This window comes from Manis pentadactyla, chromosome 9 (genome assembly GCF_030020395.1).
Source record: "Manis pentadactyla isolate mManPen7 chromosome 9, mManPen7.hap1, whole genome shotgun sequence".
Lineage (NCBI taxonomy): Eukaryota > Metazoa > Chordata > Mammalia > Pholidota > Manidae > Manis > Manis pentadactyla.
Window position 1 is genome coordinate 11,837,189 of NC_080027.1, and position 22,772 is coordinate 11,859,960.

Here is a 22,772-nt window from a genome sequence, read left to right on the forward strand (position 1 = left end):
CCCCAGGGTCCTGGGAGGAGAACCTGGCAGCTCAGCACATTTCCGAGCCCTCTGCCTCTGGCGTCCTTGCAGGGGTGCCCCTGGAGTGCGTGTTTGACTACAGTGAGTACTGGGAGGGGGCCCGGGGGCTGTATGCAGCCTTCGACTGCACTGCCACCATGAAATCTGGCAACTCCGATGTGTATGAGAATGAGATCCCAGGGGGCCAGTACACCAACCTGCACTTCCAGGCACACAGCATGGGGCTCGGCTCTAAGTTCAAGGAGGTCAAGAAGGCCTATGTGGAGGCCAACCAGATGCTGGGCGACCTCATCAAGGTGAGCCAAACCCTGTGCTCTTACCCTTGCCTCAGCCTCCATAAGGTGCCTGGCACCCAAACCCAGGGTCTTTCTCCTCAGGTGACACCTTCCTCCAAGATCGTGGGGGACCTGGCCCAGTTCATGGTGCAGAACGGGCTGAGCCGGGCAGAGGCTGAAGCCCAGGCAGAAGAGCTGTCCTTCCCCCGCTCAGTGGTGGAGTTCCTGCAGGGCTACATTGGCATCCCCCATGGGGGGTTCCCTGAGCCCCTACGCTCCAAGGTGGGGAAGGCCCAGCACAATGTGGGGTGGGGGCTGGGTACTGGAACCAGGCCTGACCCTCTGCTTTGCAACCCAGGTGCTAAAAGACCTGCCCAGGGTGGAGGGGCGGCCAGGAGCCTCCCTCCCTCCCCTAGACCTGAAGGTGCTGGAGAAGGAGCTGACGGAGCGGCATGGCGAGGAAGTGACCCCAGAGGACGTGCTCTCAGCAGCCATCTACCCCGATGTCTTTGCCCACTTCAAGGACTTCACTGCCACCTTTGGACCCCTAGATAGCCTCAACACCCGCCTCTTCCTGCAGGGACCCAAAATTGCAGATGAGTTTGAGGTCAGTGGCTCTGGTGCCCATCTGCGCTCCACCCAGCACCCTGCTCCTGCCGCGCTAAGGCCCCCCACCCCTCTAGAGCTCCAGCTAGGGCTTGGCTGGCACACGGCATGTGAGCCATCTCAGAGCACATTTGAGACCTGGAAGTTAGGCACTTACAAGTGAGGTGCTGAGACCCAGGGTCAGTGGGCTGCCCTCCCTCCGCGTGCCCTCCACCACCCCAGCTCTGAGCCGCCACACCTGCTTTCCAGGTGGAGCTGGAGCGGGGCAAGACGCTGCACATCAAAGCCCTGGCCATAAGCGACCTGAACCGTGCTGGCCAGAGGCAGGTTTTCTTTGAGCTCAATGGACAGCTGCGGTCCATTCTGGTCAAGGACACTCAAGCCATGAAGGTACTGCTCCCCCAGGATCACAGGTGGTGGGGAGGGGCGGGGCCCAGCGTCTCACGTCCCCTCTGCCGTCTGCAGGAGATGCACTTCCACCCCAAGGCCCTGAAGGATGTGAAGGGCCAGATCGGAGCACCCATGCCCGGGAAGGTGATAGACATCAAGGTGGCGGCAGGAGCCAAGGTGGCCAAGGGCCAGCCCCTGTGTGTGCTCAGCGCCATGAAGATGGAGACTGTGGTGACCTCGCCTGTGGAGGGCACTGTCCGCAAGGTCCACGTAACCACAGACATGACACTGGAAGGCGACGACCTCATCCTGGAGATTGAGTGATTTTGCCATAGACTCACAGCCTGGCCGTCCCCACCTCAAGCCTTCAACAGGCACTGCATTGCCAGGGCAGGCCCAGGCCAGCCAGTGCCTGAGGGCAGAAAAGCCTGGCTCTGGAGCTCCTGTTCTCTGCTTGTGGCAGGAGGGGCACTGCCTGTGGTGGCCCATTACTTCCTCCAGCCACTTGTCTTTTCCCTGCTGGTGGACAGTCGCTCACATATTCATCTCTTGCCAAATAAGGGTTCTCTCCTTGCTGGAGACTCTAGGTGGTGGCACAGGTGGGCCTGGGACCCAGGGGAGCAGGTTTAGGGGTCCTACCTCTTGGGGGGAGACCTCAGCCCCAGGTCCCGAGAACTTTGCTCAATAAAACTGGCTTTCTCCCCTGCCCTCCATGCTGGGTCCTGTGCAGCCCCCCCATGCGCACCACTCAGCAGAGGGGCAGGGCTGCCTCCTGGACCCCCCTGGCGGGTGGGGGCAGGTCAGCTGTACCTACCTCCTTCGAGGGTAATGAGAACAGTGCACTTGGTTTAAGCCACTGAGTGCCTGCTGCATGTACATCTTAAACATCCTAAACTTCTTACCTAGTTAGAGCTGGGTGGGGGTTGGAGATTAAACACTTAGTATCTATTAACTTGGGAAATCAAATTTCACCCTTTTTATGACTCAGAAGTGGAGTCATAGGAACGTTAACTTGTCCCAGGTCCCACAGTAAGAGGCAGAGAAGATTCAAACCCAGGCTGTCAATGGACTCCTTCCCTACTGCTTTACTTCGTAGACCCAGGGCCAACCTCCCACCCTGTTAGTTCAGGACTGGAAGCAAACAAGCACCACTTTCTGGGAGGTGGATCAGACTCGGGTGTGGGAGTTTTGGTGAAAGGTTAGGAACGCTGTACTAAGAGACCCAGGATCCAACCCTGTCTGCATCCCACAGTCAGCCCTTGAGAAAATCCTAAACCTGAGCCGCAGTTCCTCACTGCAGGGTGTCAGCAACCCTGCCTGCATGGCGGCCCGGCTGACCACCCGACATGCCCGAGGTGGGCACAGAGAGTGAAGTTGGGGGGGGTCTAGGCAGTTTCCAGCAGGGGTTGTGAGGGAGAGGTAAAGCCCAGGGAACCAGGTAGGCAGTACCTCACCAGTGTGCTGCCAGGCCAGTGCTCTTGAGGTGCCACAGCCCAGTCTTTGGAGTGAGCCAAAGACCCCAAATGTACCTTCTGAAACAGGCCCATGCTCACCCCTCTGCCTCCCTGACATCTTCTGAACAGGCTGGGGACCAAGAAGGCACTCTGGCAAGGCAGGTATGGGGCTGTCATGATGCCCTTTACATCGAGGTGAGTGTGGCTTAGTCACAGCTAACTGGGGTGCCAGGGGGAGTGACTGCACTTCTGTTTCCTTCCACTGGCCTGAGGGAAGGGTCTTGGGACAACCTCCTGAGCCTGGAATGGCACCTGAAGGGATAATATCCTTTTAAGGATTTTTTAAAAAACTGTCCCAGGGCAGGGATGAGAACATGAGAACCATTCTAAAAACAAGGAAAGAGTGAACACTAGCAGGTCCTAAGAAAGAAGCCTGAGTTAGTGTTGCCTGGCAGGATGGTGGCTCCCAGGACTGCAGCCTTTTTTTCTGGGTCCCTCTGTGACCAGACAAGCAACAAAGTAGCAGAGGTCCGAGGTGGAGAGAGCCAGAGAAGCTACTCCCAGGTGATACGGCTCGTTCCTCTACCATTTGGGACCCGTTTCCTCTTGTGTAATGTGAGGCTTTGGGGAAGATCCTGGTGGAAGCCCCATCACGGACACCCTCTCAGAGGACACAGTCTGGAGGCTCCATCACTAGCGTCACAGCCCGAGGTCCCTCTCCCCGGTCCTGGCAGCCAAGGCACAGGCCCCAGGAGGAGCTGGGCCTACACCTGGTACCTCTGCTGGTACTGGGGGCCTGGCTCAGGGAAGAGGAAGCTACGTATGCAAGGCAGCCAGCGGCCCCATCCTGTCCCCAGCTCCAGGGAGCCGTGCCTACCAGACTGACCTGCCCAGAGGTTAACGGTCCAAGTAGCAGAGACAGGTGCTGGCTGTCCCCCCAGACCCGCCACAGACTGATGCCCGAAGGTGCAAAGCCATGTTACCCAAGTTAAATTTCTTTAATATCTCAATACAAAGTCCTGACGCAAAAAGACAATGAGAAAACCCTGGGAAGTTGGGGGGAGGGATTTTGTAAATTCCAACCCCTCCCCTATTCCGTGAGCAGCTTTTTAGAGGCAGAGGGGACAGTGGAGCCCAGAAAAGCAGCAGTCCAAAGTGAGGAACGGAGTGCACAGCTCCGGGGACCTGCCCCTCGTCTCCTCACTACCAGCTGCTCCTCAACCGCCTTTCAGCGGGGGCTGCACCCTTTGGATATCTGCTCCTTCCTCTTGGTCCCTGGGATTCAACTAGCTCTGGCTTCAATCCCCTACAAAAATTCCTGAGATCTCGGGGACTCCAGCTAGCTCCTCCCATGCAGTACCCTTTGATGGGGAGGGGCTGGGGAGCCCATGAGAGTTCATAGGTGCATTTACAGGAATGTGGGTCAGGAGCACAGGGGAGCCTCTGAGTCCCCTGCCTGCTCCAAAAGCACACAAAGGGGAAGACTGCCGTAGAGCTTGGGGTCCGTGAGGGGCTGGAGCAGAAGCAGAAAGAGTCCCACACCCAGAGCATAGCCTGCCAGCAGGGGCCGCCTTTGTGGATGCTCCAAGGCCGCGCACACAGCAGGGAAGCCCATGTAATTGCAGAAGGAGTGGCAGAGAACTGGCCCAATCAGGTGTCCTGGGAGGGGAGACAAAGCAGCTCCTGGAGCAGCCTTCCAGGGCTCAGGACCCTCATCCCCTGCAACAGATCAGTGACCCACCCATTCACCCACACACCACGGCCTCTGCTCCCTTCCACCTCTCGGACCTCTCCCGGTCGAGGGCCCTACCCTAGCTCAGTCGGCCTCTGGGACTGCAGCAGAAGAAACCGTCACTCCTACAACACTCACAGCATTCCCATTCTCCCACCCAGTCCTGTGGGCCCTAGCCCTGGAGCACCCATGAGAGACTGAGGACCAACCTGTGCGGATGAAGAGGAAAGCAGTGTAGGCACCGAAGACGGCTGTGTAGGAGAACTGGAACGCTGGAGACGGGGAGGCCGCGAGTGACCACACCTGTATGCCCTTCCTGTCCCAGTACTGCACATCCATCAGCCAAAGACATCCCCTTCCCTCTGGGGGCAGTGGCTGCCTGCCCCAGTACCTACGGCTGTCCCTGGTCAAAGGCCCCTCCAATACTATCGCCCTCTCCCAGTTCTTCCTCCAGAGCGGCTACCAGGGACACCCTCACATTCCCTACCCAAGATTCCCCAGGCAAGCTCTCTAGGACTCACCTGCAGACAAGAAGATGCTCCCCACACTGCTCTGGCGGAAACGAAGCTGCTCAAAAATGTGGTGAAAATGGGCTGGGAGGAAGTTGAAAGCCACGTCACATTCCTCCCAGCCTGCCCCATCGGCCCTTTTCTTAGCCCAAGCCCCATTTTCTGCTCTCATGCTGGGAACATCTCAACAGAACCAGGTTGGACAGACTCACCAACTCCAAAGAAGAGTGGACAGGTGAACACAGCAGGGCCCAGGCCTGTGCACGGTGCTAACATGGGCAGCATGCAAGCCCGGAACACCAGCTCCTCTGTCAGGGGTGCAATCACTTGGTTCCGCAGCCAGCGCATGTCCGTGAGGCAGCGGGCCCAGGAGCGAGGGGCTGGGGAAGATTCAGGACAAGCAACAGTGAACTAATTGTTGAACAGAAATCCTAGCGACTCCAAGGACCCCTCTCCCACAACCGACCCTGGGCAGACTCGGGCTAGGCATCAAAACTCCTGAAAATAGGAAAGGGATGAGCTATGTTCACCAGACCCAGTACAAAGCAATGTCTCAAGAGCAGAAAGGGAAGGTAGAGTATCCTGGTGGTAGATTAGAAAAAACAAAATTTGCCCAAGACCAGCTCTAGTTTGAGGAAGCCAAAGATTAGGGCAAGCAGGGGACAATGTTCTCTAGCCCACACAAAATACTGCTGGGGTTCCTAGGGGCCTCCTTGGACATCAGAAACTAACTTTTACATGCCACCCACTGTATGTTCCCATTTTAGTGATGACAAAAAAAGAACATCTGACATCTCGTATCCAGATCCCACCATAAGCCCAAGGATTCCCTTTCCTGGTTGTCCTGAACCGTCTGTGCCTACTTTTCCCCCCACAGCCCTGAGGACTCACCTAAGACAACCTTCAACCCATCTGCTAGGTCACAGGGGCAATCCATAGAGAGCTGCATCAGTGGGCCTAGGAAAAGGATCTGGGGACAGGAAAACAAACCAAAGGGAAGGTTTAAACCATGATCCACTGCTCTTGCCCAGCCATGGTTTCATGAGACTTCAAGCTTTGTGTTCTCAGCCAGGATTTCCCACACATGCATACACAAGGGCCCAAGGGCCATCTCACAATTACCGTCTCCCATTCGTCAAAAGCTGGACACAATGAGGATAAGAAACCAAGCCTTGCAAAAGGCCGTCACGCTAATAATAAAAGAGGAAGATAGGTACTCACCATGGTCAGCAGTAGGGGCAGCAGCGCTGCTGGGAAAATGCCCTCCAGCCTGAAGCCCATCAAGGTGAACAGGGATGTGCCTGGCTGAGCCACAGGAAAGGGGGCATCAGTCTCGCTCCCTTCTCCAAGGATCCTGAGCTCTCTGACCCGTTACCCTCTGCCCCGCCTCCTTCGCACCTGGATGCCTGTGAGTTCCCTCCAGAGCAGCACGCAGAGGGGCGAGAGGCTGGACACCACCAAGACACTGGTGAAACGCCGCTTGATGACGGCAGGGTGGTCCCTACAGAAAGGGCAGTAAGCGCAGGGGGCCTCCGGCGGCCGCATGACAGCGCGCCCCGCCCTCTGTGTGCCCCGACACCGCCCGCAGTCCCGCCTCGCGGGGGCGCGGGTTCCGGCCGCGCGCGCAGCTCCCGCACCTGGGTAGCTCGCTCTTCCAGACGTAGAGGCTGCCCACGTAGGAGCAGGCGAGGCTGAGGCAGGAGAACACGGACACCCAGCAGCACAGCCCAGGGCCCGAGCCGCCGAGAGCTGTCGACTCGGGCTGCCGCTCCGGCCGCGACACCGACAGCAGGCGCAGCCCGTCCCCGCCCAGCGCCGCCATCGCGCCCGGCCCCGCGGCGCGCAGCAGTGACGCGACCCAGCCGCCTCTCGGCCTGCGCCTGCCGGAAACCCGTGGCGTCATATGGCGGCGCGGACCCCCGCCCCGCCCCAGACACTGAAGCAGAAGCGGCGCGCGCGGAGCAGGTTTATTGAATCGCAGACAATGCAACTCCCGCGACCGCGGGTCTGGCGTGGACGCACGGGGAAGCCGGGCTCAGGGCCCTGGGCCGGGACTCAGCCACTCGGAGAGATTGGAGACTTCCTGCAACCACAGCGCCTCCTGCGGGAGAAAAGGGGGCCCGGGATGAGGACCCCTCGGCAACGGTCGGATCCCCGGCCTCCCGCCGCTTCCTCCCCTTGCCCGGTTACCTCCAGGCCGTTCCCGGGGCTCGCCCTGGTTTCGCAAGGAGTCAGGGAGGGCACGGTGGGCTCTGCGGGGCGCGGGATGGCCTGTGACTGTCTCGGGGCCCTGGCCGTGTGGCAAGCCCGCGTCTTCTCCACGCCCTGGCAGAGGCTGCCGCTCTTAAGCCTCTTGCTTCCTACTTGCCTGCTGGCCCCTAGGAGAAAACAAGCCACGGAGCTTATGTGCACATCCCTGCGCTAGAGAGATCCTTGGGGTGGGGGTGGGGGTGGGGTGGGGGTCAATCAGCAGGAGAGCGAGGAGGTGGTCCCGGATCTCTCAGCCACCCCCCACCCCCACCTTGAAGTCCTTTTATCGGCTCTTGTCCAGATCAAAACCCAGCAGCTCCGAGCCTTCAAGATCAGGCTGAGGCTGCAGAACGGGGCCTGCAAAGGGGCATCTGGGATTGTACTGATAAGGAAAATATTCAACACAGCCGTCAAGGTCAGTAAACTGCTTCTTCCTCTGCTTGGCAAAGTCAGGAGAGCATCCCCAGCTCTCTCCTCCCCTCCTTCTCTGGGCTCCTCTTTTGCCCTGCGCATGCCAAAATGCCACATATCAAAATAACATAAACTGCTCTGCCTGATCTTTTGGCAGTCTCTGCCCAGGTGCCCTGGGCCAGCCCTGCTTCTGCTGTTCCTGCCAGACTCAAGGAAGCTTGGCATCAAATCCGGTAAGACCCCAGGGCCCCTGACCCAGCCAGTTCCCACCCATTGGGGTAGAAGGGGAGCCTGATCACCTCCTGGAGACTTCTTAGAAGTCTCATAGGTAGACATTCCCGGGGGGGAATGTTTAAATTCTGGTCTAAGTGTGTGAGTGTGCGGGGCAGCTGAAGCCATTCAGTCTACACTGAAATCTGATTCCACGGCTTACACTACAGAATCTGAGTGAGCCCTTGGCCATATTCATGGTCGGCCACCACGACATAATGGTGACTCAGCTTCGGCTGACCTGGCCTGGGACTTACACGGTGCACCTTAGTCAAGGCTGACCAAAGTCTTCGAGAAGAGCACGAACGGACGGGCATCTGACTGGTCTCCTCTCTAGAGGAGGCACCCCTCCCTTGCCTGTTGTGGCACCGTTACACAAACATGTCATGGAGTCAGGGCACAGCAAACCCACAGTTCTCGACACCATGATCAAAAATTTCAGGAAAGAATTTTCAGGAAACTACGGAGTAAAATTAACTCCCAGAGAAAGAGCCAATATTGTCCCCACCTTATGCGCCCCCAAGGCCATCAGCACCCAGCCCCCCACTCCCAGACACCCTGTCACTGTCAGCCTCCCCACCAACTCCAGAACCAGTGGACCCACTCTCCCCTAGACCAGCAGCCAGACTGCACCCTCGGCCAAGAACAGGCACCCTTCAGATGCCAGTGCAAGAGATGCGTGAGCCTGAAAGACATAATAAAGACAGGACCATCCAGCCTGGCTGGTCCATGCTTTACTATCAACCCTTCTCCACAACTAACCTCTTCAATTAAAAAAACACCCTGTCACAAAAGCCACAAGCCTTGGTTGATCTCATGAAAGCCCTCTTCCAAACCCATCGGCCGACCTAAAAAAAACAGCTTCTCCGCATCCTGTTCACAACAGAAGAGAGGAGGCAGTCGGGGTCCTTGATCGGGGTGTATGGGCTGAAATCTCTGTCCCCAAGGAGTGCCCCGAGTGGGACTTCACCACCCGTGAGGGACAGCACCAGATCTGCCGATATCAGGACACCCTCCTCCAGGGGATCAAAGCTGGGTCCAAAAAGCCTATGAACATGACCAAAGTATCTTCAGTCACACAACAACCAGGAGAGTCTCCCAGGGACTATTATGAAAGACTGTGGAGCTTATCGCATCTACCCCCCCCTCAATCCTGAGTCACCAGGGAGCCAACAAATGGTCAACACCTCATTCGTAGCTCAAGCCACCCCAGACATCAGACGAAAGCTCCCAAAACCTGAAAGCTTTGCCAGGATAAATATCACTCAATTAAAATTGCCAACAAAGTATATCTAAACAGAGAAGTTCAGGCTGACAGAGAAGCTGAAAGAAGAATGAAGAAAAAGGCCAGCCTCCTGGCCACTGCCCTAAAAGAAAGAGAGATGACCAAAAAGCAGAGGAAAACAGGCCACCAAGAGGAGGGAGGCCTAGGACCCCCCCTAGCCAGGGACCAGTGCATTTACTGTGAGGAGAAGGGGCACTGGTAGAACGAATGCCCCAACTGAGACAAAGCCCCAAAGCCCGGTCGCTACTGAGAGGAGCCTCACAAGGGAAAGCTCATTAGCTTGGCAAGAACGAACTCAGACTGACAAGGACGGGCTCTCTCACTCTTGGCCCCCAGGAGCCCACGGTCAAAATAAAAATGGGGGGGCCAAAACATGACTCTTATAGTTGACACGGGGGCAGAACACTCTGTAGTCACCTCCCTATAGCCCCCTTCAGTAACAAGACTGCAACTGTTCTCAGAGGCACAAAGACAGCGGCAGCACTCCTCTCACAAGAGGCGAGAGCAGGCGTCCAGGAAAACCTGATCAGACTCAAGAGAGGCAGGCATTCTGATCGAGCGTCAGTCGCCCTGGAACCCCCTGCTTCTGCCAGTCAACAGACCAAGAGGAGGGTACCAGCTATTCAAGACCTGCGAGCCATTAACAAAGTGACTGTCTCTTTACACCTGGTGGTCCCAAACCCATACACCCTCCTCAGCCAGATCCCGGGGTCTGCTAAATGGTTCACTTGCCTACACTTAAAAGTTGCCTTTTTCTGCCTTCGGCTGGCCCCCCCAGAATCAGCTCGTTTGCCTTCGAATGAACTGAACCAGATACGGGGTGGCAGATGCAGTTAACATGGACGCAGCTTCCACAAGGGCTCAAGAACTCACCCACTCTCTTTGGAGAGGCATTGGCCACAGTCCTTGCCAGCTTTCCAAGGGAAGCCATGTGCCGCATCCTCCTCCAGTATGTAGATTACCTCCTCCTTGCCAGTGACACCCAGGAAAATTGTGCAAAAGGCACAAAGGCCCTCCTGCAACTCCTGTCAGACTCAGGATACTGAGCCTCATTAAAAAAGAGCACAAATCTTCCAGCAGCAAGTCTGGTACTTGGGCTTCCTCCTCACCCAAGGAGAAAGGGCACTAGGGCCAGAGAAGAAAAGGGTCATCATTTCCTTACCTCAGCCCCACCTTACCTCAGGTGAAGAAGGGCATATGAGAGTTCCTGGGGGCCGCCAGGTTCTGCAAAATCTAGATTCCCAGGTTCTCGGCAATGGCAAAACCCCTCTACAGCCTCCTGTGGGGGGGCCAGACCAAGAACCCCCTGTCTAGACAGAAGAAGCAAAAGCCACCTTCCTGGAAATAAAGGCCCCTTCAGAACAAGCACCAGCCCTAGGCCTACCAGAAATTTTTAAAAAGCCCTTCAATCTCTTTGTACATGAAAAAAAAGTAGCCCTCGGAGTTCTCACATAGACTGTTAAGCCCTGGCAGTGGCCAGTCACATACCTGTCAAAAAACTAAACCTGGTTGTGGCAGGATGGCCATCCTGTCTGAAGACACTAGCAGCCACAGTTCTATTTATTAAAAAAGCAGATAAACTTACTCCAGGACAAAAAGTAAATGTCAGGGTCTTCCATACTGTTGTGTCCTTCTTAAACACACAGAGACACCAATTCCTCTCCAGCTCTCAGCTAGCACAATACTAAAACTCCTCAAGGTTGTCTGGTTTCCCCCAAAAAAGTAGCAATTCTGCATTGCAAAGAACACCAAAAGAAAAACAACTCTATAACACAGGAAAACCAGCTAGCAGATAAAGCAGCTGAAACAGTGGCCAATAAAAAACAGATAAAGCTCCTTCCCTCACTATGGCCTTAACACACCCAGTGGAAGCCCCTCCACCCAAGTACACTGAAAACGAGAAAAACACTGGGCCATGAACTGAAAGAGCCACCCTAACTAAAAAAAAAAAAAGGATAGTAGATGCTGCCTGATAGACACATCTTTGTCCCAACTGCAACCGGAAAGCATCTAGTCAGCAAATACCATCAGCTCACGCACCTAGAGAAAACTGCACTAGAAGCCCTCAAAAAGCAGTACTACATCAGCCAGTTGTCAGCATTATGCCAAGCAGTAAGCAAGCAGTGCATGACTCGCTCCAGAAATGAGCCCTGCCAGGTGTCCGAAGAGCAGGAGTTGCCCCCTTTGAAAACCTTGACATAGACTTCACAGATGTCCAGTCAAGCAAAAGACTCAAATACCTTCTAGTAATAGTGTGTACATACTCTGAGTAGGTCGAAGCCTTCCCAACCAGGACAAAACGAAGCCAGGAGATAGCCAAAGTCCTCCTGAAAAAAACTGTGCCCCAGTTTGGCCTACCATCTACAATTCACAGTGACAATAGACCTGCCTTTGTAGCAGATGCAGTACAGATTTTAACTAAATCTCTCAACATTACCTGAAAACTCCACATTGCATATAGGCCACAAAGTTCAAGGAAAGTAGAGCAAATGATTTGCACCCTCAAAAGAACCCTAGCTAAGTTTTGCCAAGAAACTGGCCTCCCATGGCCGGACCTCCTGCCCCTGGCTCTCCAGCATGCTTGCTGCACACCTGGGACTCAAGGCTCTTCCCCTTTTCCATTAGTGTATAGATGCCCTCCCCTGTGTCTAGGAAGCCTCCCAAGGAACCTATACCAGATAAGAAACAAAAGAGTAAGAGAACAGCTCCAAGCCTTAAGAGCCACCCTACATAAGCTGCAGCAACATACCATAGAAAGAATCCTGATCTCCTTAGGGATCCCAGTACATTCCTTCCAGGCTGGAGACTCAGTCAAAAATTTAAAAAGAGACCCCCTCAGAGGAGGAGCCAATGGCAGCGTGAGTGGGGCAGCGGCAATCTCCTTCCAAAACCATATATATTTTTGAAAATACAACTGGTCCTAAAAGAGACACCAGAAGATACAGCACAACAGCCAGGCTACATCTACATCTGCGAGAACTCAGCACCTCACGAAGGGGGTAAGATACAAGCCACGGCCCGGCAGGACCCTAGTGCCCCCCCCCACCCCAGCTCCCCAGCAGGTGGAAAGGATTCGGAGCGGGGAGGGAGTGGGAGCCCAGGACTGCTGAACACCCAGCCCTAGCCGTCCGCACGGGGAGTGCAGACACACAGTGCGTGGTGTGCTGGATAGTAGGGAAATGGAACAGTAAAATCTGTGATCAGGTCCCCACAGCTGGCGCCCCTGGGACAAAAGAAAAGCGAGTGCTTTTTGAAAGTCTTAAAGGGACAGGGGCCTCACAGCTGGACAGAAGCGTCCTGGCACACTCAGCCCAGCAGGTGAGAATCCCGGGGAACTCCGGGCACCCTAACCCTCTGGGAGGCAGCGCAGCTCTGAGGCCCCTCACAGCGATAAACAGCCTCCCGTCAATTTTCCCTCCTGTGCAGCTCCGCCATAGCAGGGAAGCAGCCTGAGATTGGCGGCACCCACAGCAACTGCCCGAAGCTTCCTCCACAGCCACCTGGGCCCCGTCAGTGCACAGCTGCCCAGCACAAGCCACTAGGGGTCGCCGTTCTCACAGGAGAGGAAGGTGATGAACAAGCGGGAAGGGACTTTGTTCTCCCAGCTGACACATGTGCCAACTGCCCAGGACTACCTCTATCGCCATGAAAAGGCAGAAGAATTTGATCCAGACCAGAATCACACAAACAACCCCCAAGAAGGAGCCTGGGGAGATAGACTTAACCAATCTTCCTGAAAAAGAATTCAAAATAAAGGTCATAACCATGCTGATGGAGCTGCAGAGAAATATGCAAGAGCTAACAGATAAAGTAGGGAGGGAGAATACAGAAATAAAGCAATCTCTGGAAGGACTTAAAAGCAGACTGGCTGAAGTACAAGAGGCCGTTAATGGACTAGAAACCAGAGAACAAGAACGCAGAGAAGCTGAGGCAGAGAGAGATAAAAGGATCTCCAGGAATGAAAGAATACTAAGAGAACTGTGTGACCAATTCAAATGGAACAATATCCACATTATAGGGGTACCAGAAGAAGAAGAGAAAAAGGGGTAGAAAGTGTCTTTGAAGAAATAATTGCTGAAAACTTCCCCAAACTGGGGGAGGAAATAGTCTCTCAGACCACAGAAGCCCACAGAACTCCCAACAGAAGTGACCCAAGGAGGACAACACCAAGACACATAATAATTAAAATGGCAAAGATCAAGGACAAGGACAGAGTATTAAAGGCATCCAGAGAGGGGAAAAGGAAAACCCATCAGGCTACCATCAGACTTCTCAAGAGAAACCTTACAGGCCCGAAGAGAATGGCATGCTATATTTAATGCAATGAAACAGAAGGGCTGTGAAACACGGATACTGTATCCAGCACGATTATCATTTAAATATAAGGAGGGATTAAACAATTCTCAGACAAGCAAAAGTAGAGGGAATTTGCCTCCCACAAACCACCTCTACAGGGTATTCTAGAGGGACTGCTCTAGATGGGAGCACTCCTAAGATTAAATAGATGTTACCAGAGAAAATAAAATCACAGCAAAGAAATCAGACCAACTAAATACTAACTAAAGGCAAAAAATAAAATCAACTATTCACAAAACCAGTCAAGGGAAACACAAAAGAGTATAGAATAAAACACCTAACATACCTACAGAGGAGGAGGAATAAGAAGGGAGAGAAATAAAGAATCATCAGACTGTGTTTATAATAGCTCAATAAGCGAGTTCAGTTAGACAGATAGTAAAGAAGCTAACCTTGAACCTTTCATAACCACAAATCTAAAGCCTGCAATGGCAATAAGTACATATCTTTCAATAATCACCCTAAATGTAAATGGACTGAATGCACCAATCAAAAGACACAGAGTAACAGAATGGATAAAAAAGCAAGACCCATCTATATGCTGCTTACAAGAGACTCACCTCAAACCCAGACATGCACACACTAAACGTCAAGGGATGGAAAAAGATATTTCATGCAAACAACAGGGAGAAAAAAGCAGGTGTTGCAGTACTAGTATCAGACAAAATAGACTTCAAAACAAAGAAAGTAACAAGAGATAAAGAAGGACATTACATAATGATAAAGGGGTCAGTCCAACAAGAGGATATAACCATTACAAATATATATGCACCCAATACAGGAGGACAAGCATGTGAAACAAATACTAACAGAATTAAAGGAGGAAATAGAATGCAATGCATTCATTTTAGGAGACTTCAACACAACACTCACTCCAAAGGACAGATCCACCAGACAGAAAATAAGTAAGGACACAGAGGCACTGAACAACACACTAGAAAAGATGGACCTAATAGACATTTATAGAACTCTACACCCAAAAGCAGCTTCTCAGGTGCACATGGAACATTTTCCAGAATAGACCACATACTAGGCCACAAAAATAGCCTCAGTAAATTCAAAAAGATTGAAATTCTACCAACCAACTTCTCGGACCACAAAGTTATAAAACTAGAAATAAATTGTACAAAGAAAGCAAAAATGCTCACAAACACATGGAGGCTTAACAACACGCTCCTAAATAATCAATGGATCAATGACCAAATTAAAATAGAGATCAAGCAATACATGGAGACAAATGACAACAACACAAAGCCCCAACTTCTGTGGGACGCTGCGAAAGCAGTTCTAGGAGGAAAGTATATAGCAATCCAGGCATATTTAAAGAAGGAAGAACAATCCCAAATGAATAGTCTAAAGTCACAATTATTGAAATTGAAAAAAGAATAAATGAGGCCTAAAGTCAGCAGAAGGAGGGACATAATAAAGATCAGAGAAGAAATAAAAAAATTGAGAAGAATAAAACAATAGAAAAAATAAATGAAACCAAGAGCTGGTTCTTTGAGAAAATAAACAAAATAGATAAGCCTCTAGCCAGACTTATTAAGAGAAAAAGAGATTCAACACACATCAACAGAATCAGAAATGAGAAAGGAAAAATCACGACAGACCCCACAGAAATACAAAGAATTATTAGGGAATACTACGAAAACCTATATGCTAACAAACTGGAGAACCTAGAAGAAATGGACAACTTCCTAGAAAAATACAACCTTCCAGGACTGACCAAGGAAGAAACAGAAAATCTAAACAGACCAATTACCAGCAATGAAATTGAATCGGTAACCAAAAAACTACCCAAGAACAAAACCCCCAGGCCAGATGGATTTACTGCGTAATTTTATCAGACATACAGAGAAGACATCATACCCATTCTCCTTAAAGTTTTCCAAAAAATAGAAGAGGAGGGAATACTCCCAAACTCATTCTATGAAACCAGTATCACCGTAATACCAAAACCAGGCAAAGACGCCACCAAAAAAGAAAATTACAGACCAATATCCCTGATGAACATAGATGCAAAAATACTGAACAACATATTAGCAAACCGAATTCAAAAATACATCAAGAGGATCATACACCATGACCAAGTGGGATTCATCTCAGAGATGCAAGGATGGTACATTCGAAAATCCATTAGCATCATCCCCCACATGAACAAAAAGAAGGACAAAAACCACATGATCATCTCCATAGATGCTGAAAAAGCATTCGATAAAATTCAACATCCATTCATGATAAAAACGCTCAACAAAATGGGTATAGAGCGCAAGTACCTCAACATAATAAAGGTCATATATGATAAACCCACAGCCAACATCATAGAACAGCGAGAAGCTGAAAGCTTTTCCCCTAAGATTGGGAAAAAGACAGAGATGCCCACTCTCCCCACTGTTATTCAACATAGTACTGGAGGTCCTCGCCACAGCAATTAGACAAAACAAAGAAATACAAGGAATCCAGATTGGTAAAGAAGTCAAATTGTCACTATTTGCAGATGACATGATATTGTGCTAAAAAACCCTAAAGACTCCACTCCAAAAGTATTAGAACTGATATCGGAGTTCAGCAAAATTGCAGGATACAAAATTAATACACAGAAATCTGTGGCTCTCCTATACACTAACAATGAACTAACAGAAAGAGAAATCAGGAAAACAACTCCATTCACAATTGCATCAAAAAGAATAAAATACCTAGGAATAAACCTAACCAAGGAAGTGAAAGACCTATACCCTGAAAACTACAAGACACTCTTAAGAGAAATTAAAGAGGACACTAACAAATGGAAACTCATCCCATACTCTTGGCTAGGAAGAATGAATATTGTCAAAATGGCCATCCTGCCCAAAGCAATCTACAGATTCAATGCAATCCCTATCAAATTACCAACAGCATTCTTCAACGAACTGGAACAAATAGTTCAAAAATTCATATGGAACCACCAAAGACCCCGAATAGCCAAAGCAATCCTGAGAAGGAAGAATAAAGTGGGGGGATCTTGCTTCCCAACTTCAAGCTCTACTACAAAGCCACAGTAATCAAGACAATTTGTTACTGGCACAAGAACAGACCCACAGACCAGTGGAACAGAATAGAGAGTCCAGACATTAACCCAAACATATATGGTCAGTTAATATATGATAAAGGAGCCATGGACATACAATGGGGAAATGACAGCCTCTTCAACAGTTGGTGTTGGCAAAACTGGACAGCTACATGTAAGAGAATGAAACTAGATCATTGTCTAACCCCATACACAAAAGTAAATTTGAAATGGATCAAAGACCTGAATGTAAGTCATGAAACCATAAAACTCTTAGAAAAAAACATAGGCAAAAATCTCATGGACATAAACATTAGTGACCTCTTCTTGAACATATCTCCCTGGGCAAGGGAAACAAAAGCAAAAGTGAACAAGTGGGACTATATCAAGCTGAAAGCTTCTGTACAGCAAAGGACACCATCAGTAGAACAAAAAGGCATCCTACAGTATGGGAAAATATATTCATAAATTACAGAACCGATAAAGGGTTGACATCTAAAATATACAAAGAGCTCATGCACATCAACAAACAAAAAGCAAATAATCCAGTTAAAAAATGGGCAGAGGAGCTGAACAGACAGTTCTCCAAAGAAGAAATTCAGATGGCCAACAGGCACATGAAAAGATGCTCCACATCGCTAATCATCAGAGAAATGCAAATTAAAACCACAGTGAGACATCACCTCACATCAGTAAGGATCGCCACCATCCAAAAGACAGACAACAAATGTTGGTGAGGTTGTGGAGAAAGGGGAACCCTCCTACACTGCTGGTGGGAATGTAAATTAGTTCAACCATTGTGGAAAGCAGTATGGAGTTTCCTCAAGAAGCTCAAAGTAGAAATACCTTTTGACTCAGGAATCCCACTTCTAGGAATTTACTCTAAGAATGCAGCAGCCCAGTTTGAAAAAGACAGATGTACCCCTATGTTTATCACAGCACTATTTACAATAGCCAAGAAATGGAAGCAACCTAAGTGTCCATCAGTAGATGAATGGATAAAGAAGATGTGGTACATATACACAAAGGAATATTATTCAGCCATAAGAAGAAAACAAATCCTACCATTTGCAACAACATGGATGGAGCTAGAGGGTATTATGCTCAGTGAAATAAGCCAGGCGGAGAAAGACAAGTACCAAATGATTTCACTCATCTGTGGAGTATAAGAACAACGAAAAAAACTGAAGGAACAAAACAGCAGCAGAATCACAGAACCCAAGAATGGACTAACAGTTACCAAAGGGAAAGGGACTGGGGAGGCTGGGTGGGAAGGGAGGGATAAGGGGGGGAAAAAGAAAGGGGGCATTAAGATTAGCATGTATAATGGGGGAGTCACAGGGAGGGCTGTGCAACACAGAGAAGACAAGTAGTGATTCTACAGCATCTTACTACGCTGATGGACAGTGACTGTAATGGGGTTTGTCGGGGGGACTTGGTGAAGGGGGGAGTCTAGTAAACATAATGTTCCTCATGTAATTGTAGATTAATGATACCAAAAAATAAAAGAGACCCCCTCAAACTTCAGTAGACTATCCCTCACATTGTTGTTCTAGCCACTGCTACTGCCCTCAAAGTTGCAGGCGTCACTCCATGGGTCCATCATTCCAGAGTGAAAAGGGCCCAAGCAGACAAAGAAATACATCAATAGAAGACCCAGCTTGACCTTCAGAATCCTCTCTGCCTCTGCATCCAACGATTACCCTCTGACTAATGAACACCTGCATGCTAGGGATCTTGGTCCTCGCCAGAATGGAATCTCTCATCCTGGGCATTAAACTCTCTGCTGCTGCCCCCTCTGACTAAACTGTTCCTCAAAAAGTTGCCCTTTCTATTGTCTATTAAGTAATAAGTTGTTTTGCTGTGCTTACCTGTTTCTCCTAGCTGAACTCAAGTCTCAGTCTACATTTCCAAAGTACGTCTCTATAATGTTACCTCTATCAAATTAGCTGTACAAAGTTATAAAGTGCATGGTCATCACCCAAGAGAGCTGCCCTCGGTGACCCTCCACCCTTAGCACCTGTCCTCTCACACTCAAATAAGCCAGCCTGAGTGTAATGCTCATCTGAATAAAAATAAATTAAGACTGAAGAAAACAGTATTTTTTGCTAAACACAGGCTTATCAAGAGTCTGAAGGACTCATTTCAACTTGTACACACAAGGCCCATACAGACAAATGCATAAAAACATGATCATTTGTGTTCTTTTGAAAAGTATTCAAGACTTCAACAAAGTCGCAAAAAGAAAAATCCTAGCTCAAAGCAATTAAAAGTATAAATACAAGCCATTATAACCCTATCATAAACCAAAAAGATGATGTCCCCTAAGACAAAGTGTTTAAAGGACTATCAGGGGAGAGTGATAAGGAAAATATTCAACACAGCCGTCAAGGTCAGTAAACCGCTTTTCCCTCCGGTTGGCAAAGTCAGCAGAGCACCCCAGCTCCCTCCTGCCCTCCTTCTCTGGGCTCCTCTTTTGCCCTGCGCATGCCAAAATGCCTCATATCAAAATAATATAATTGCTCCCCTTGCGTGTGCTCAGGTCTCAGATGTTGGGTGATTACTCCCCTCTGAGCCCACCGGTGTAAAATAAAACCTCAACACTCCAAGACCTCCGAGGGCCGCTTGGTTCCTCCGTCAGTGATCCAGTCCAGGTTTTCCAGTATTTTCCGTAACAGCTCCAAGCCTTCACATGGGGTCTCTACCCCACTCAGTCAGTGCACACAGATTCTTCGTGGGGTCTGCACTTTTCAGCCCCTCCCTCCTTGCCAAACTCGAAGATTCCCCTGCCCAAAAGCCAGCCTCACCTCTCTCGCTTTGTTGCTCACGTTGGGCAGTGCCTGCAGGCAATTTTCTCACTATTAAGTAAGTCAATTGTGAAAATTTAAAGCAAGTTCGGATTGACAGATTATTCCTGAGCAGGTCCTGGGAATGTAGATCAATGAACCATTCCCTGGGTAAAGCTCACATTTGCCAGTAAGGATGCAAACTTGTGTACAAAGCCCAGGGCTAGAACAGAAGCTGTTAACTATCTGGAAGTGAAGGTTTCCCTGAGATGTCTCAGCTGGATTTTGAAGCATGAAGAGACAGACATGCCAGAGGGCAAGAGAGAAGAAAGGGAAATTCCAGGTGAGTTAGGCAAACACCCAAAGATAATAAACAGTATCCTAAATAAAATGCAAGGTGGAGGGGTCCTCAGAGATGAATGTGAAGGGGTCAGCAGGAACCAAAGGACGCTAATAAATGGATTTTTATCTTTAGGAAGTAGGAAGGCAGTGAAGTTTATGCAGTGGAGATACATGGTTGATGTCATATTTTTAAAAGATTGCTCTGTCAAGAGTGTGGCATAGAGTCCAGTTAGAAGCAGGAAGACCTCAAGAGCCCAGAAGTGATGGCACTCAGGACAGAGGCACCACCAGGAGTCAGATGTATTCATAAGATCAAATTAACAGGCCTTGGGCCAGACTAGATATGGGACATGATAATGAAAGCCATTTCAAATGAATCTCAGGTTTCAGATGTGAAACACAGTGGTGCTATTAATCATGACAGACTAAAGAAGAGCTGATCTTAGGGGAGTGTGCAAGGGCAAGGTATCCAGAGAGAGGAAACTGAGGGACCAATGGGACCGCCACACTGAGCTGCCTAGTGAGCAGATAAATCTCCCATCTGGCGTTCATGTGAGGCCTGGGCTGGTCATATCAACTAGGAGTCTTGAGCCCAGAAGCAGGGCTCAGTACCTGGGACAGAGGAGAGCAGCTAGGGAGGGACTGCTGTATAAGCACTGTTTAGGGGTGGCTGGAGGAAGCTAGTTGAGAAAAGGTCAGAGGGGAGAACCAAGTCAGTCACAGTCCTACAGTGCTGAATTCTGCAAATAGTTCAAGTTCAGTAAAGATAAATCCACAGTCTATTTGGTTTTTAAGAGACCTTCCCAAATGAAAGACCTCGCAGTTCAGAGACCACAGAGAAAACAGTGCACTGGGTTAGAGAAAGAATGGGAGGAAGAAACGGAGACACAGTGCAGCCTGTTTTTTTGAGAACCTTGGTAGAGATGTGATGGGAAGAAATAGGAAACAGTTCAAGATCATGGAAGATTTCTCTCTGAAGAACTGAGAGACTGACCTGCAGAGGGAAAAGAACTCAGAAGAGATGTTGAAGGTCCAGCAATATAACATATACAAGTAGTTAAGTCAATGCCACCCAGAGCCTGGAGGGGATGGGCCCCCATGCTGATGAGGTTCTGGCAGTGGAGGGAGTACAAGCTGGGTCAAGTTTACAGAAAAAAGAGATCAGTAACTGTGAAGTAGGAGGCTAACTCAGGAGGCAGAGCCTGGGTGGACTGAATTTTAAAAGAATGGAGTAGCCTCTGAGGCAGCCAGAAGACAACAGAAAGGACTGACAAACTGAAGGCTCCCCAGTGAATGGACCACAGGTCTATGGTGGCATCACACAGTGTTCAGTGATTTTCTTCAGCAGAGCTGCCCACGTGGGACAGTACTGGTGGTGACTAGAATTGTAGCTTGATAAGACAGAGCAGTTCAAGCAATCTTCCAGGAGGTTCTACCAGATCATAAATGCACAGTGGAGAAAGCATAGGCTTTAGGGCAGCAGGCTGAAATGCAGATCCTCCTAAAGCACTCCACCCAACCTCTGAGCCTGGGTTGTCTGTTTTGAGAGAGGACCAATGACACCCATCCCAAAGGGTCACTGTGAAACAGTAGTCACTACGGAAGAGCCTAGAATTTCTCTGGGTCCACAGAAGGTGCTGAATTAAATGTTAATTTCTTCCTTCTAAGGAAAGTACTTATTCTTTTGTTTTCACTGCATAAATACCAAAGCGTATGCGGTATAATTTCATTCTTTTAAATATCCACATCTAAAATTATAAAAATAGATTCTTTGCTTTACATAAGTCTTCACTGCAGGATTCTTTTCAGTAGCAGCAGCCCCCACAACATTTAAAAGATGGTTCAACTGACAGAATGATTCAGGAACACATTTCAGGCCTAAGCACAGACGGCATGTTGTAGTTGTGACTCTGGAAAGAGGAATTTTACCAACGAATCACAGGCACTGAAGTCAGTCCCCAAATTCCCTCAAGCTGAGGCACGGTTTACCCACTAGTCTGGCTCTTTTAGAAACAGACTGGAGCCAGGCTGCCTGGGTTTGAATTCTGGCTCTGCCATTTACTAGCTGGGTGACATTGGTAAGTTATTGATATCTCTGGTCTGTTTCCTCATCTACAAAATAATAATAATAGTACTTATACTTCATAGGATTGTTTTGAGAATTAAGAGCATTAATGCATTCTAAGATTACAGAATGGTGCCTGGCACCTGTACCATAGAGGTTCAGGCCCCAGTGACTATGGTTATTCCCAGCCACACACACACCCCTGTCTTTGCTGGCCCTGAAGACTGTTTGAGTGGTGGGGGGGAAGACTTCAGTATAATCACCATCACATCACATACACTGACACCTCCTCAAAGCATACACCAAGGCTGGGGTGGTGGTCTGCACCCCAGAGCCCAGAGCAGTAACCAAAACCCTGAAGAGCTGCAGGATCAACACTCATGATGGAGGAAGGAGATGAAGGAACCAACTGGATTCAGGGCCCTGCCCCATCGTGTGCAGCTCTCCGTGACTGCAAAACTGTATGAGAAATTTCTAGTCCTGTCATACCAGCTTTTGGGAGGGAATGCATCTTGCTGCCCCAGAATACCCATGGCAGCAGTGGGAGCCCACCAGCTTCAAGAAGGATGTTGTGGTGGTGGAAGGTGCAGTTCGAAAGGCTGAACTCACACTTTTTACTTCCCAGCTCTGGTCCAGGACTCACCTGAAAAGCTGAAACCTTACCTGCAAGGAGCTCCAGGCTGCTCTGCTCATGTGCATCCTCTGTGCTCTGCTCTGCATCATTTTTCTCTGGGATCAGCTGCTTACAAAATTAGAAGTCCCAAGTAAGTTTTGCAGAAGCATGAACAAGCCCAGTAAGACGAGTGTGCTTGGTGGCTTTGTTACCCTCAGGGGACTGCCCTCCCTCATGTGGAACGTCCCCTTACTTCCTCCTGGCTCATGTGAGTTCCTCTTCCTGGCTCCCAACCTTCAAGGCTTCCTTCCTGCGGGAGCCTTTGTAGCTCATTGCAGCTACTCCAGTTTGTTCCTGCTCT

At 49.8% G+C, this 22,772-nt stretch overlaps 3 protein-coding genes and 1 long non-coding RNA gene across 19 annotated transcripts in view; 2 read left to right on the forward strand and 2 right to left on the reverse strand.

The window, feature by feature from the left end:
* The window catches only part of PC (pyruvate carboxylase), a 98,866-nt gene extending 96,868 nt beyond the window's left edge, over window positions 1-1,998 (forward strand). For all 6 annotated transcript variants that reach the window (XM_036930445.2, XM_036930461.2, XM_036930437.2 and 3 more), the window contains 5 exons: window positions 73-317; window positions 399-578; window positions 655-903; window positions 1,152-1,292; window positions 1,368-1,998. In XM_036930445.2, coding sequence (XP_036786340.1) covers window positions 73-317; window positions 399-578; window positions 655-903; window positions 1,152-1,292; window positions 1,368-1,616 — 1,064 coding nt within the window. In that variant the 3' untranslated portion in view covers window positions 1,617-1,998. The remainder of the gene's footprint in view (window positions 1-72; window positions 318-398; window positions 579-654; window positions 904-1,151; window positions 1,293-1,367) is intronic.
* A 1,722-nt stretch (window positions 1,999-3,720) lies between these two features.
* RCE1 (Ras converting CAAX endopeptidase 1) lies at window positions 3,721-6,890 on the reverse strand. 10 transcript variants are annotated; one of them, XM_036930532.2, is made up of 8 exons: window positions 6,625-6,890; window positions 6,386-6,488; window positions 6,209-6,292; window positions 5,879-5,957; window positions 5,200-5,367; window positions 5,000-5,045; window positions 4,688-4,750; window positions 3,721-4,405 (listed from the first exon to the last, which is right to left on the reverse strand). In XM_036930532.2, exons 1-8 carry the CDS (start codon window positions 6,888-6,890, stop codon window positions 4,045-4,047), a joined length of 1,170 nt encoding a protein of 389 aa, XP_036786427.2. In that variant the 3' UTR covers window positions 3,721-4,044. The 10 variants fall into 10 exon arrangements, with proteins under 10 accessions (XP_036786427.2, XP_036786463.2, XP_036786559.2 ...); XM_036930568.2 differs by having other exon boundaries at window positions 4,688-4,794; XM_036930664.2 differs by having other exon boundaries at window positions 4,688-4,805; window positions 5,000-5,071.
* A 28-nt stretch (window positions 6,891-6,918) lies between these two features.
* LOC118934817 (uncharacterized) lies at window positions 6,919-19,212 on the forward strand. 2 transcript variants are annotated; one of them, XR_008999129.1, is made up of 4 exons: window positions 6,919-7,132; window positions 7,539-7,652; window positions 7,806-7,881; window positions 18,162-19,212. It is a non-coding gene; the product is annotated as an uncharacterized LOC118934817 (long non-coding RNA). The 2 variants fall into 2 exon arrangements; XR_005033597.2 differs by lacking the exon at window positions 6,919-7,132 and having other exon boundaries at window positions 7,416-7,652.
* The window catches only part of TOP6BL (TOP6B like initiator of meiotic double strand breaks), a 48,183-nt gene continuing 32,374 nt past the window's right edge, over window positions 6,964-22,772 (reverse strand). The window contains exons 6-8 of the mRNA XM_057506860.1: window positions 22,462-22,537; window positions 7,178-7,365; window positions 6,964-7,088 (exon numbers count right to left, since the gene is read on the reverse strand). Coding sequence (XP_057362843.1) covers window positions 7,023-7,088; window positions 7,178-7,365; window positions 22,462-22,537 — 330 coding nt within the window. The 3' untranslated portion in view covers window positions 6,964-7,022. The remainder of the gene's footprint in view (window positions 7,089-7,177; window positions 7,366-22,461; window positions 22,538-22,772) is intronic.